At 42.2% G+C, this 13,548-nt stretch overlaps 1 protein-coding gene across 1 annotated transcript in view; it reads right to left on the bottom strand.

The window, feature by feature from the left end:
• The window catches only part of ALDH1L2 (aldehyde dehydrogenase 1 family member L2), a 60,843-nt gene that overhangs the window by 31,479 nt on the left and 15,816 nt on the right, over nucleotides 1-13,548 (bottom strand). Inside the window, exons 7-10 of the mRNA XM_066356137.1 lie at nucleotides 10,953-11,087; nucleotides 8,671-8,796; nucleotides 7,629-7,720; nucleotides 5,199-5,346 (exon numbers count right to left, since the gene is read on the bottom strand). Coding sequence (XP_066212234.1) covers nucleotides 5,199-5,346; nucleotides 7,629-7,720; nucleotides 8,671-8,796; nucleotides 10,953-11,087 — 501 coding nt within the window. The remainder of the gene's footprint in view (nucleotides 1-5,198; nucleotides 5,347-7,628; nucleotides 7,721-8,670; nucleotides 8,797-10,952; nucleotides 11,088-13,548) is intronic.

Raw genomic sequence — 13,548 nt, 5'->3', positions numbered from 1 at the left:
CTTCATAAAAGCAATGAGAACACTGGAAAATATGGTCAAAATAATTCTTCTCAGAACTCTGGAAATAAAGTCTTATAAGAATCAATTTACTCAAGAAAAATAGCTGACTCTAAGAACAGTGATCTTTATGGCATATTAAGTTGTCCTATTTTCATCTCTCACAACAGCTCTGCAGTAATTTGAAAACCACTATCTTTGCAACTAAGGTAGCTATGAAAATCAGCAGCCTCTTAACCACTGAAAGGGGGGATGGTCTGGAGCTCTCCATAAACCTCATCCCTAGAGAGTTATTACAATTTAGCCTGGAAGCTCCCTGAAAAGCTCTATTCTCAGACATTGGCTTTATTTGACTTGACTCAGAGCTTCCTGTACACAAACAGCCCTGTCCCTAGGGCATTTGCCCAAAATAATCAGTGGTAATTGTTTAACATGGCAGCTTCCCGAGACAGTTATACCAATTGCAGCTAACAAATGAATGATCAAAGAACTTAAAAGGAAAACAGGCATGAGATTTACATAGGAAGCTTTAAGAAGCTCTGATATATTCCTGGATATCTAGAAGGTCAATATATGTGTAGGATTTGTGCATGTGCCCAGGAAAGACCTGAGAAAACCCAAATCTTTTACCTATAGCTGACCTGAGGCTCTGTGAGCAGGGAGTATGCAAAGACTAAGGCAGAACTGCAAATTGCCTGTTGAAGCTTTAAAGTTATACCCCAACATACAGAGTCCCTCAGTAAAGGCTTGAAGACTTATTGGTCCAAGGAAATTTAAGAAAATCTATGTCCAATTATTAGCTGACTATGAAGTTAACTAAGTAGAGACTTCAGTGGTGACAAACATCAGAGAATACAGGATTTACAGAATTAGTCCAAAAAAGTCACTAAACAAGGAAAAGGCAACAACTACCAGCAATGACAACAATCTCCATAAAGGTGTGTGTATGGGGATTCTGATTTCCAGAGTAGCCACTTCTATTATTTAAAATGACTGGTTTCCAACAAAAGATTCTAAAATGTACAGACATGGGGGAGGTGGAGGGGGGAGAAGGCCCCTATACGGGGGGAGGGGAGCAATCAATGGAAACCATCCTTGAACAAAATGAGACATTGAATTTATTAGACAAAATTTTAAATAACCTTTTATAAACATATTCAAAGTACTAAAGGAAACTATGTTTAAAGAATTAAACAACAGTGAGAGGACAATGTCTTACCAAATAGAGACTATCAATAAAGAGCTAAGAATTATTTTTTAAAAAAATGAACCAGGCCCTGGCCGGTTGGCTCAGCGGTAGAGCGTCAGCCTGGCGTGCGGGGGACCCGGGTTCGATTCCTGGCCAGGGCACACAGGAGAAGCGCCCATTTGCTTCTCCACCCCCCTCTCCTTCCTCTCTGTCTCTCTCTTCCCCTTCCGCAGCCAACGCTCCATTGGAGCAAAGGTGGCCCGGGCGCTGGGGATGGCTCCTTGGCCTCTGCCCCAGGCGCTAGAGTGGCTCTGGTCGTGGCAGAGCGTCGCCCCCTGGTGGGCAGATCGTCGTCCCTGGTGGGCGTGCCAGGTGGATCCCGGTCGGGCGCATGCGGGAGTCTGTCTGTCTCTCCCCGTTTCCAGCTTCAGAAAAAAAACAAAAAAAAAAAACAAAAAAAAACGAACCAAATTCTGGAGGTAAAAATTGCAATAAAGAGGCTCAACATTAGATTCAAGCCAGCAGAATAAAGAATTGGAAAACTAGACAATAGATCAATAGAGATATACAGTCTGGGAAACAGGAAGAAATAAGAATAATGAAAGACAAACAGCCTCAGAGGCCTGTGGGACACCACAAAACTTACCAACACATGCATAATGGGAATTCCAGGAAGAGAGGAGAGGGGGAAAGAGGCAGAAAGAATATTTGAAAAAATAATGGCTGAAATTGTCCCAAAACATTAATTAGCACATTCAAGAAACTCAATAAACTTCAAGCAGGATAAACTCAAAGAGATCTATCCTAGATTCATCATAATAAAATGGTCAAAAGACAAAGAAAGGCCTGACCAGGCGGTGGTGCAGTGGATAGAGCGTCGGACTGGGATGTGGAGGACCCAGGTTCAAGACTCCAAGGTCGCCAGTTTGAGCGCGGGCTCATCTGGTTTGAGCAAGGCTCACCAGCTTGGACCCAAGGTCGCTGGCTTAAGCGAGGCGTTACTCGGTCTGCTGAAGGCCCACAGTCAAGGCACATATGAGAAAGCAATCAATGAACAACTAAGGTGTTGCAACGAAAAACTGATGATTGATGCTTCTCATCTCTCTCCATTCCTGCCTGTCTGTCCCTCTCTCTGACTCTGTCTCCGTAAAAAAAAAAAAAAAAAAAAAAAAAAGACAAAGAAAGAATCTTGAAAGCAACAAAAAAGAAGCAACTCATCACATAAAAGGGATCCTCAAGGCCCTGGATGGTTGGCTCAGCGGTAGAGCATCAACCTGGCGTGTGGAAGTGCCGGGTTCGATTCCCAGCCAGGGCACACAGGAGAAGCACCCATCTGCTTCTCTACCCTTCTTCCTCTCCTTCCTCTCTCTCTCTCTCTCTCTCTCTCTCCCCCTCCCACAGCCAAGGCTCCATTGGATCAGAGTTGGTCTGGATGCTGAGGATGGCTCCATGGCCTCCACCTCAGGAACTAGAATGGCTTTCCACAACAGAGCAATGGCCCAGATGGCCAGAGCATTGCCCCCTGGTGGACATGCCAGGTAGATCCCGGTTGTGCGCATGCGGAAGTCTGTCTGACTGCCTCTCCACTTTTAACTTTGTACAAAATACAAAAAAAAGGGGGGGATCCTCAATAAAATTAACAAATGACTTAGCCTCAGAAACCATGGAGGTCAATAGGCAATATGATAACATATTCAAAGAGCTGAAAGAAATATACTGTCAATCAAAAATTCAATTTAGAGCAAAAATATCTTCTAAGAACAAAGAAATTAAGACTGAGAGAATTTATTGCTAGCACATTGCCCTTCAAAAAGTACTAAAAGGTGTTCTTCAGGCTGAAATGATAGGACCCAACACAGTAACTTAAACCTACATGAAGAAATAAAGAACAGCCTGACCAGGCGGTGGCACAGTGGATAGAGCGTTGGACTGGGATGCTGAGGACCCAGGTTCGGGACCCCAAGGTCGCCAGCTTGAGCGTGGGCTCATCTGGTTTGAGCAAAAGCTCACCAGCTTGGACCCAGGGTCACTGGCTCGAGCAAGGGATTGCTCGGTCTGCTGAAGGCCCACGGGCAGGGCACACATGAGAAAGCAATCAATGAACAACTGAGGTGTCGCAATGCGCAACAAAAGACTAATGATTGATGCTTCTCATCTCTCTCCGTTCCTGTCTGTCTGTCCCTGTCTATCCCTCTCTCTGTCTCTGTAAAAAAAAAAAAAAAAAGAAATAAAGAACACTGAGAAAGGTAAATACAAAAGCTGTATAAATGTAAAAGATAACTGCATAAAGCAATAATTATAAAACTATGTTGGTGAACTATTAATTTATAGATATAATTGGTATGGAAATAATAGCAGAAATTAAGGGGTATGAAGCAGAACTACATTGCAGCAAAGCTTTTCCTATACTATTGGTATTAAGTTGGTATTCATCTAACTAGAATGTTTTAAGCAAAAATGTTCATTAAAATCCTCATAGCAACTACTGAGAAAATAACCAAGAATATACAGCAAAAATAATAAGGGATTAAACTGGTATGTTAGACAACATTCATTTAACACAAAAAAAATCAGTAAAGGCAGAAAAAGAAGCATAAAAGGCATAAGACAAGACAAATAGAAGCACAAGTAGTAAAAGAACAAATTGATAAATTAGACTTAATTAAATTTAAAAAATTTTGTGTGTCAAGGACACTATCAAAAAAGTAAAAGGAAAGCCCATAGAATGAGAGAATATACTATTCACAAAAATTAGGGGGTATTTCAAAATGAATATGAAGAGCTAGAAAGAAGCATTTGATGTTTTTTTTTTTATTAAACAAGAACATCAGAAAAGCAAATGACCAGTCAAAGAAAGTTGTTCAGTTATGCAAATGAGATGTAAAACTTTTATTTCATTGGTGAAAATGCACTATACAAAAGGCTGAAAGTACTGGGGTATCTGCACGGTCCCTGACCCCCTAATTTTTGTAAGCAGTATATATCTGATAGGCTCTAGTATCCAAAATATACAAAGGCCTCTTACAACTCAAAAGTTTAAGAAGACAAATATTTCAATTTTAAAAAGGGCAAAAGATTTGAATAGCCATCTCTTCAAAGAAGATACAGAAATGGCCAATGAGCACATGAAAGATGCTCATCACTAGTCATTAAGGAAGTGAAAATCAAAATCACAATGAAATACCAGTTTATACCCATAATGATAGATAAAACAGAAAAGAACAGACAATAGAAAATATTGATGAGGACATGGAGAATTGAATCTTCCTACATTGCTAGTGGGATTGTAAAATGGTATAGCTACTCTGGGAAAGAGTTTATTAGTTCCTCAAAAAGTCAAACGTAGAGTTACCATATGGCTCAACAATTCCACTTCTAAATATATACCCAAGAGAACTGAGAACAGATATTCACACAAAAACTTATACATGAATTTTTATAACCATATTATTTATAATAGTAAAAAAAGTGGAAACAACCCAAATGTACAAGAACTGAGGAATAGATAAACAAAATTTGATATATCTACACAATGGAATATTATTTGGCCAGAAAAAAGAATGAAGTGATAATAGTATACTCTACAACATGGATGAACCTTGAACACATTATGCTAAGTGAAAAAAGCCAAATGTAAAAGCCCACATATTGTATAATTCTATTTATATCAATTAATCCAGAATAGGCAAACGTAGAGACAGAAAGTAAACTGGTGATTTCCAGGGGCCAGAGGCCAGGGAAGGAGAGCAGAGAATGATTGTCAATGGATGCAGGGCTTTGTTTGGGTGTGATAAAAATGTCCCATCATCAGACAGTGATGACGTTTGGTATTCTACACTGAATTCTACAATGTAAAAGGGTGAATTTTATGGTATCTAAAATATATCTCAATAGGACTGCTAATTTTAAAAAGTTATAAGTGCAAAAACAAGCGAATGAAAGTGACAGCATTCCTTTATATCAGTAGTATAGGAATCTTAATGATTTAGATTTTTAAGCACCATAGACTTACATAATCCACTACCAGCTCTGCTTCCTGATCTTCTCCTCGCAGTTTCCTCACGACTTTTTGGATGAAGTCTTCAAACTTGGTGGCCATATAGACATCTTCATTCTGTAACTGAAGCCCACCACATTTCTGTCTGATCTCTTCAACCAGCCTTAAAGTAAGAACCATCTCATGTTACTTACATTTTTTAAAGGGTATAGGGGGGGTTGTATTATTACATTTGTCAAGTTGCTTCAAAGTAAGACTAATGTTTCATGCCAACGTATATCCTATGAAGTCTTCTATGATAAGAATCAGAGAAATTGATAAGACAGGGAAAAAAGATTAAAAAGCTGTCTTAAAGAATAGTAGGAATATATATTTTTTACTTTTCTTCTTTTTTTTTTTTTTGGTGACAGAGACAGTGTCTCAGTCCAATGCTTTATCCACTGTGCCACTGCCTGGTCAGGCTTGTTTTTAACTTTATACATGCCTAGAAAGAAAAGAAATCAAGGCAAAAAACATTTTAATTACTTGCAATGGAAGCAAGATAATAAGGAGTTCATAAAATCAGTTCCTTTCCTTTCAAATGTAGTGAGAGAATAAAAAATAAAGGGAATTTTCTAACTAAAGATTATGATAATCACAGGTCATATTTTAGAATATTTCCTCTAGATTATGTGTAAGAATAAACAAACATTTGTTTGTACTACACAGCTAATATAGATAGATACTCATTAGAACCATGGGTCAATATAATTTTTTTTTTTTTTTTTGTATTTTTCTGAAGCTGGAAACGGGGAGAGACAGTCAGACAGACTCCCACATGCGCCCGACCGGGATCCACCTGGCACGCCCACCAGGGGGCGATGCTCTGCCCCTCTGGGGCGTTGCTCTGTTGCAACCAGAGCCACTCTAGCGCCTGGGGAAGAGGCCAAGGAGCCATCCCCAGCGCCCGGGCCATCTTTGCTCCAATGGAGCCTTGGCTGCGGGAGGGGAAGAGAGAGACAGTGAGGAAGGAGAGGGGGAGGGGTGGAGAAGCAGATGGGCGCTTCTCCTGTGTGCCCTGGCCGGGAATCGAACCCGGGACTTCTGCACGCCAGGCCGACGCTCTACCACTGAGCCAACCGGCCACGGCGGGTCAATATAATTTTTAAAGTCTTTTCCAATTCTTTGATTTTTCATTGTTAATTTTTCAAGTTACAGCTGTCATTTGTCATTTCTTGAATAGCAATGGAGTACTAGATGCAATATCGAAAGCCTGTCACAGTTGTCGTTCAGTCATTTAGTCTCTAAAAGAGATAAGGTTCCTTGGTAGTTCAAGATAATAATATCAGGTGATTGATTATGGTAAGTCAGACACTCACACAGGAAGTGGGTAATTCCTGTAATATCTTGCTAGTAAAAAATATAAATAAAATATACTAAAAGTGCAGTATTGAAATTCTTAGTTGAGCAAGTTAGAAATTTCTGGGAAGTCATGAGTCATCAGTGAGGAATCTGTAATTTGAGGAACCAAAACTTTTTCTTCTTTGTTTTTTTAGAGGAACCAAAACTCTTGACTTTTGATAATGATGTTTGCTCTTGAGACGATCGATTTGATTACTGAAATAAAAAAAGTTTCGTGAATGAAGGGACCTTGTTTTGCTGATGACAGTATCGACAGTGCAAAAATCTATTCCTGGTATGTAGTAAGAGTCCAATAGGTTTTGTTAAGTAAATGAGTAGATAAATGAATAAATAGAATATTCATCAAGAACACTCACATTGTTGATATGAATGATTATGTCAAGAAGAGTATCATTTTTTTACCTTTAGTTAATGAATAGCCATAGTGTCAAAGGAAAAAACACCTCTGCAATACTCTTCACTATTAGGGTCCTGGTACAGTCTTCATGCCATGGAGGGGGGCTTTCTAGGACTCTAGCTTCTTCAACTTGCTGTTAACCTCTAGAGTAAGTCTGACTATAGGGTGACGATCCTTATTCTCACAAGCAGCCTGATAATTCTCCTTCTAGATATCTCTTACTGGACAATTTGAGGGGAAAGGAAAAAAAATATTTTGGTGGGAAGTGTAATCAAGGTCAGGTATCCTTCTGGATCAGACTCTGTAGAAAATTCCTGGTTAACATCTATACCCAGAACATCCCAATTCGAATGTCATATCGGAGGAAAATCAGCTAAGAAATATGAAGACAAATTTTGAAAGCAAACAATTAGAAGGGTTGCTATTTTTAAGATATGAAAACAACTCCTTGTTAGCAACGAAGAGAAAGGAACTAAATATATGTGTTTGGCCATGAAAAAAAAACAAACTGAAAAAGATGAAGAAAAATACAGTAGACAGGTAGGATAAAGTAATAACATCCAGAATAAAAGATTTATATTTGATTTTCAAAGTCATAGTCAGAATCCCTAGTGGAGGGGTGTGAGTGAATAAGATGGTGGTTTTACCTGACAACATCCATTGACCTTGCTCCAGATTTAAAGAAGTCTGTTGAGTCTTCAATAATAGGGACGTTGCTTAAAATTCCAGCCCAGATGACCTACACAACAAGGGTAACTTTTACAAGGGATGTATCTTGTATAATGCTGGCAGAGACTGGCTAGCTCCTCAACAAACCTATTTCTTTTTCATATTGGATACATGGCCTGACTATATTTCTCAGCATCTCTTCAAGTTAGATGCAGCTGGCCCAGTGGTAGAGCATCAGCCTGGCATGTGGATGTCCCGGTTTGATTTCAGTCAAGGCATACAGGAGAAGCACCCATCTGCTTCTCTATCCCTCTCCATCTTACTTCTCTCTCTCTTCTCCTCCTGCAGCCATGGCTCGATTGGAGCGAGTTGGACCCAGGTGCTGAGAATGGCTCCATGGCTTCTGCCTCAGGTGCTAAGAAATTGGTTGCTGAGCAACAAAGCAATGCCCCAGATGGGCAGAGCATCACCCCCTAGTGGGCTAGCCGGGTGGATCCCGGTCGGGGCTCATGCAGGAGTCTGTCTCTCTGCCTCCCCTCCTCTCACTGAATAAAATAAAAAAAAAGAAAAGAAAAAGAAAACAAAAAGTTAGATGCAGCCATAAGACTATCATCTAGCCAATGAATAAGAGTGGAAGTGACCTGCACTCCAGTCTTGGCCCTTGAAAAACCTTTCTCACACAATTCTCTGTGCTCTTTTGCCTTTTTTTTGGTGGTCTGGAATGAAGATGATCCCTGGATGACCTTGAAGATAGCAGAACCTGAGTCCTTGAACAATTTACACCCTAATCCTCATGTTCCAGCTTTACCCCTAATCCCTATGCCAATTTTCTTGGATTATTTATGTGAGTGAAAAATAAATCTGCATGTAAACTTTGGGGTTGATTTCTGATTGTAGCTAATACAAGAAAAAAAGGAAATGAAATTCCCCCCTCCACTACTTTGAATATTGATGGTACCAGGTAGAGAAATGTTACAGTGTTCCAAGGAAAGGGGAATAGTAAGGACATCACGTGCTCACCTTGATGGTCTCCGCCACCTTCACCTCATCGGCTGTAAGTTCCACCACTGATGTCTCACCTGCTGAAAAGTACTGAGAGGCAGGGATCATTTTTCCATCTTCAAACTGTAGATTTCTCACCATCAGCTATAAAATAGCAACAATAAAATATGGAGAAGAATTGAGAATTCAGACAATTCAAAAGTGAGGTTGGTGGGGGAAGGAGTCATGTATGGCTATAAGGGGCAGATGTGGCAATTGCAAAATATAGATGAAGAGCACTCACCATTATGTGTAAAAGGACTAAAATAGTATTTTAACAAAGGCAGCAGAAAGGAAACAGTTAAGTCTGTTATCCATTTCAAAATGGGTAATAAGCCCCTTAAAAATTGATATTTGGCCTGACCTATGGTGGCGCAGTGGATAAAGCATCGACCTGGAAATGCTGAGGTCGCCAGTTCGAAACCCTGGGCTTGCCTGGTCAAGGCACATATGGCAGTTGATGCTTCCAGCTCCTCCCCCCTTCTCTCTCTCTGTCTCTCTCTCCTCTCTCTCCCTCTCTGTCTTTCTCTCCTCTCTCTCTCCTCTCTAAAAAAAAAAACAAAGAATAAATAAAATAAAATAAATGTTTAAAAAAAATTGATATTTGACGTAGTTATTTGGACTAAAACCTACTATAACTACCACAACTGCCATGATCTGAACGCTTTAGCATGCACAGTGCTAAAGTTTGTATGTGCTGAAGCATCTTATTTAGTCTCAGAAGTCCTGATGGAGGAAGGTGCCAGTATTATTCTCAGTTTACTGATGGGGACAGGAAGTTAATGAAGTTAAGTAATGCTCAATGCCACATAGTTAGCAAGTAACAGTGCTGGGGTTACAACCCAGAAATAGTTGGACTCTGAAGCCTACATTCTTCTTTGTTTTTTTGGTTTTTTTTTCAGAAACAGAGAGAGAGTCAGAGAGAGGGATAGACAGGGACAGACAGACAGGAATGGAGAGATGAGAAGCATCAATCATTAGTTTTTCATTGCATGTTGCAACACCTTAGTTGTTCATTGATTGCTCTCTCATATGTACCTTGAGCAGGCCTTCAGCAGACAGAGTAACCCCTTGCTCGAGCCAGCGACCTTGGGCTCAAGCTGGTGAGCTTTTGCTCAAACCAGATGAGCCCGCGCTCAAGCTGGCAACCTCGGGGTCTCGAATCTGGGTCTTCTGCATCCCAGTCCAATGCTCTATCCACTGCACCACCACCTGGTCAGGCCTACAATCTTCTTCTTAAATTGAATTTATTAGGGTGACAATGGTTTGCAAAACCATACCTGTTTCAAGTGTACAACTCAATATAATACCATCTGCACACCACATTATGTACTCTCTGTCCCAAACAAAGTCTCTTTTGTCCCCATTTCCCCGCCTCTTTGTCCAACTCCACCTAGCCCCACCCCCTTTCCCTCTGGCTATCACCACACTATTGTCTCTATGTGTTGTGTGCATATATATATATGTATATATATATTTTTTTATTTTTTATTTTTTACTATACCCTTCACCTTCTTTCATCCAGTCCCCTCACCCACCTCCCTTCTGACAGCTGTCAGTCTTCTCTATGTGTCCCTGCCTCAGTTTATTTTGTTCATTAGATCCCATCACAAATAAGTGAGATCATATGATACTTGTTTTTCTCTGACTGGAAGCCTACAATTTTAATAACTCATATATTCTGCAATCTAGCAGAGAGCGGCTGTAATGTGGCTAATTCTGGTTTACTCTCTTCATGAGGAAGCTGCCCAAGAGCTCAGTGAGGCCAGAGCCCACACTCCCAACACAGGGAGCAGGGTGGGCGCCCGCCTGGTGAGGCAAAGGCAAGGAGCATCTGAGGAGGACCACATTCTTCTCATTTGATCCTCCCTGATGCAGGCAGTGGGAAGCCAGACAGGTGAGATTACTTTCTGTTTTATAAATGAAGAAATGAGACTCAGAGGGGAGAAGCATCCTGCTCAAGACCTGTAAGTGGCAGAGCAGGGATTCACATCTCATTTCCTGACTAAATGCCAAGCTCTTTCTACTTCATGGCAGAGCAGACTGTGCAGGTCCTTGGGGCTCACCGCAGGGAGCCTCGTTCCCATCCTGGCACACGGAGCCAGTTCATCCCCAGAGGAAAACTGGGGCACAGATGCCTTGAGCCTTTCCCATCCCACTGCAAAGCCAGATTACCTTGTGAAAGGTATTCTCTCTATAGCTTAGATTCTAGAAGAAAACCAAAAAAATGTATTATATAGGTGACTCTATTAAACACTCACTGCTTTTCCGTCGTTACCAAAAAGAACAAGTCCATTTTTTGTAACAAGCCCAGGCTTCATGGCACCTTTAATTTCCAGTGGTTCTCCAGGCGGCACGGAGCTCTTCAGTAATGATGAGCCATAGAACGTGACCATCTGATAGGGATCAAAAGCCAGAGTGTCAAGTCACACCTCTGAGCAGGGGAGCGTGCAAGCAATCCTTTCTGCAAAAAAGCTGCAATTATCATTTATGATAAAACTGGGACAGCTCAATGTGAGAGACTATCAAGCATCTGTAGAAATGACACAAAGCAAGAGACAGTCGGTGACTATATAATTGAAGAGTTTCAAAAATGTGCCACATCCGACAACATGAGTATACATGTATCATTTACTCACACTGAGACAAAGGTGAATGAGAAAAGAAGCTGTCCCAGACTTTGCAAGCTGAAAGGGTTTTTGAAGGGAGTGGAGGTGTTGTGGGGGAGGGGATCAGGGAGGGTTGATGCAGAGTAGACAACAGAGAATTTTAACACAGTGTGATCATTGATGGGAAGTACGGGGTACTTTGTGGGTCAGTTCTTGGAAACACGACTGGATCTAGACTGTTAGCAAGACAACTCAACACTAAATGATTTGTAATTATACTTCTATGATTATCGGCTATCTTTTATTGAGCACTATAGTGGTTAACATTTACTGACTAGTTATGTCAGGGAGCAAGTACTAAAATGAATGAACATGCATTAACCCAGTTAATCTTTACATAACCCATACCCTATAAAGGAGGTACTATTGTTAGTTCCATTTTACAATAAGGAAATCAAGGCACCCAATGGTTAAGTAACCTGCCCCAGGTTACACAGCAAATAGTGACCAAGCCAGAATTTTTTTTTAAAATATTTATTTATTTATTTATTTGAGAAAGGCAGGGGCAGAGAGAGAGACAGGAACATTGAGCTGCTCCTGTATGTGCCCTGACCTGGAATCGAACCGGCAACCTCCGTGCTCCGGGATGACGCTCCAACCAACTGAGCTATGTGGCCAGGGCACCAAGCCAGAATTTTAACTGTTTTGAAAAGGTTAAAATTCTGGCTTCAGATTCCGCACTCTGTTTTATTTTTGGCGGGGGGGGGGGGGGGGGGGGGGGGGGGCATTTTGTTTAATAAAGTCTCACAACTGTGGACAAGCACATAGGCAGGGGAAACAGCCTCTCAGGCAAACAAATAGCAAAATGGCCCCTCACCGTGGTGGGCAGGAAATCTGCGCATCTGCAACCCCCTATCTCTCTTGAGCGCAAGCACTCATAGCCTTATATAGGCTATGCACACATGGCGCTGCTGTGGACACATGCACCAATCAAGCAAAGTGCCTGCAGCTGGTAATCCCGTGAGCAAGCCTAACACAGCGGCCCCACATTCCACCCCTTTAGGGTTGCTCGCCTCACAAGAGGTATATTACATACATTCCAAAAAATGACAATTGCAAAGGTGTCCTTCACAATGTCTCCCTGAGCAGTCTGCTGGAGGCCCACCTCCAACTCCTCACCCCATGGTGCCAACAAGGCCCCCCATCATAGGTGGGGGCCTGTACAGTCCAGGGCCATCTCCACTGAAACCAAAAATGTCCTTGGTGTGTCTGCAACTGTGTGAGAGCAGCTTCCTGGTGCAGGAGGGCGTCCACCAGAGCTGCCCCGCACCATCAGGGTCTCTCATACTGTCCAAAGGCGGCATGTCCATTCATCAAGGAAGCCGGTGCCTCCCTGATTGCAGTCCAACAGTCAGTCCACGATAGACAGCCCAGCTGTCTGTGCAAGTCACCAAGGTAAAGGTCCATTACAGGCAACTAGGTTCACATAGGGCTTCACCCCGCCCCCAACCATCCCTTCTGTCCTGGCCATCCTGAAGGCGTTGACCCAAGGAAGAGTGTGTGTCCAGCCTCTCCACCTCTGCTCCAGGGAATATGATGCCATCCCCTAAGCCCCACAATCACAGCAAGCCCACCAGGGGCTCAGTAGCTACTCTTTGCTGCTGGGTTTTTACCTTCTGGACAACCACTGGCCAAGCTCTGAGTGTGTGGACGGCAGCTTCAGCCTGAGACTCCTCATTCTCAGAAGAGGAGCTGGAAACGCCTGCTTCCCCTGACTCAGAGCCGCTCTGGCACAGCTCCATCTTCGGCTCCTACGGCTGCCGGCTCTCAGCCTGAAGCTGAACACGCAGTTGTTCCTCCAACAACTGCTGCTGCCAACGTTCAACCTCCAGGGCAAACTGCAACTCACAAACCCATTCAGCCTCCTTCTCCAGCGCTCACTCCAGTTTAAGCCGTTGCTGCCGTTAGATTCCACACTCTTAACCACTGCACTAAACTTCCTTCCTTGGTCCTTCACTGATGCCTCATATTTTTATTGGCACCCCATATGCACTAAGAGCCCTGTTTAACGGCTGAGATTATCAAGACAAGAATTTGAAGCCCTTACTCCTAAAAGGTTTGTAGTCTAGTGGGGGAGGCAGGTAGATAAATCAGGGGATACAATACAGTTTATAACATGCTATGTCAGAGGTAGGCAGGGTGTTGTGGAACAGAGAGGATGGACAGTCAACTCAGCAGGCTGGACATG

This window comes from Saccopteryx leptura, chromosome 1 (genome assembly GCF_036850995.1).
Source record: "Saccopteryx leptura isolate mSacLep1 chromosome 1, mSacLep1_pri_phased_curated, whole genome shotgun sequence".
Classification (NCBI taxonomy): Eukaryota; Metazoa; Chordata; class Mammalia; order Chiroptera; family Emballonuridae; genus Saccopteryx; species Saccopteryx leptura.
The sequence above is the reverse complement of the archived record's forward strand: the minus strand, read 5'-3'. Positions and strand labels throughout refer to the sequence as shown.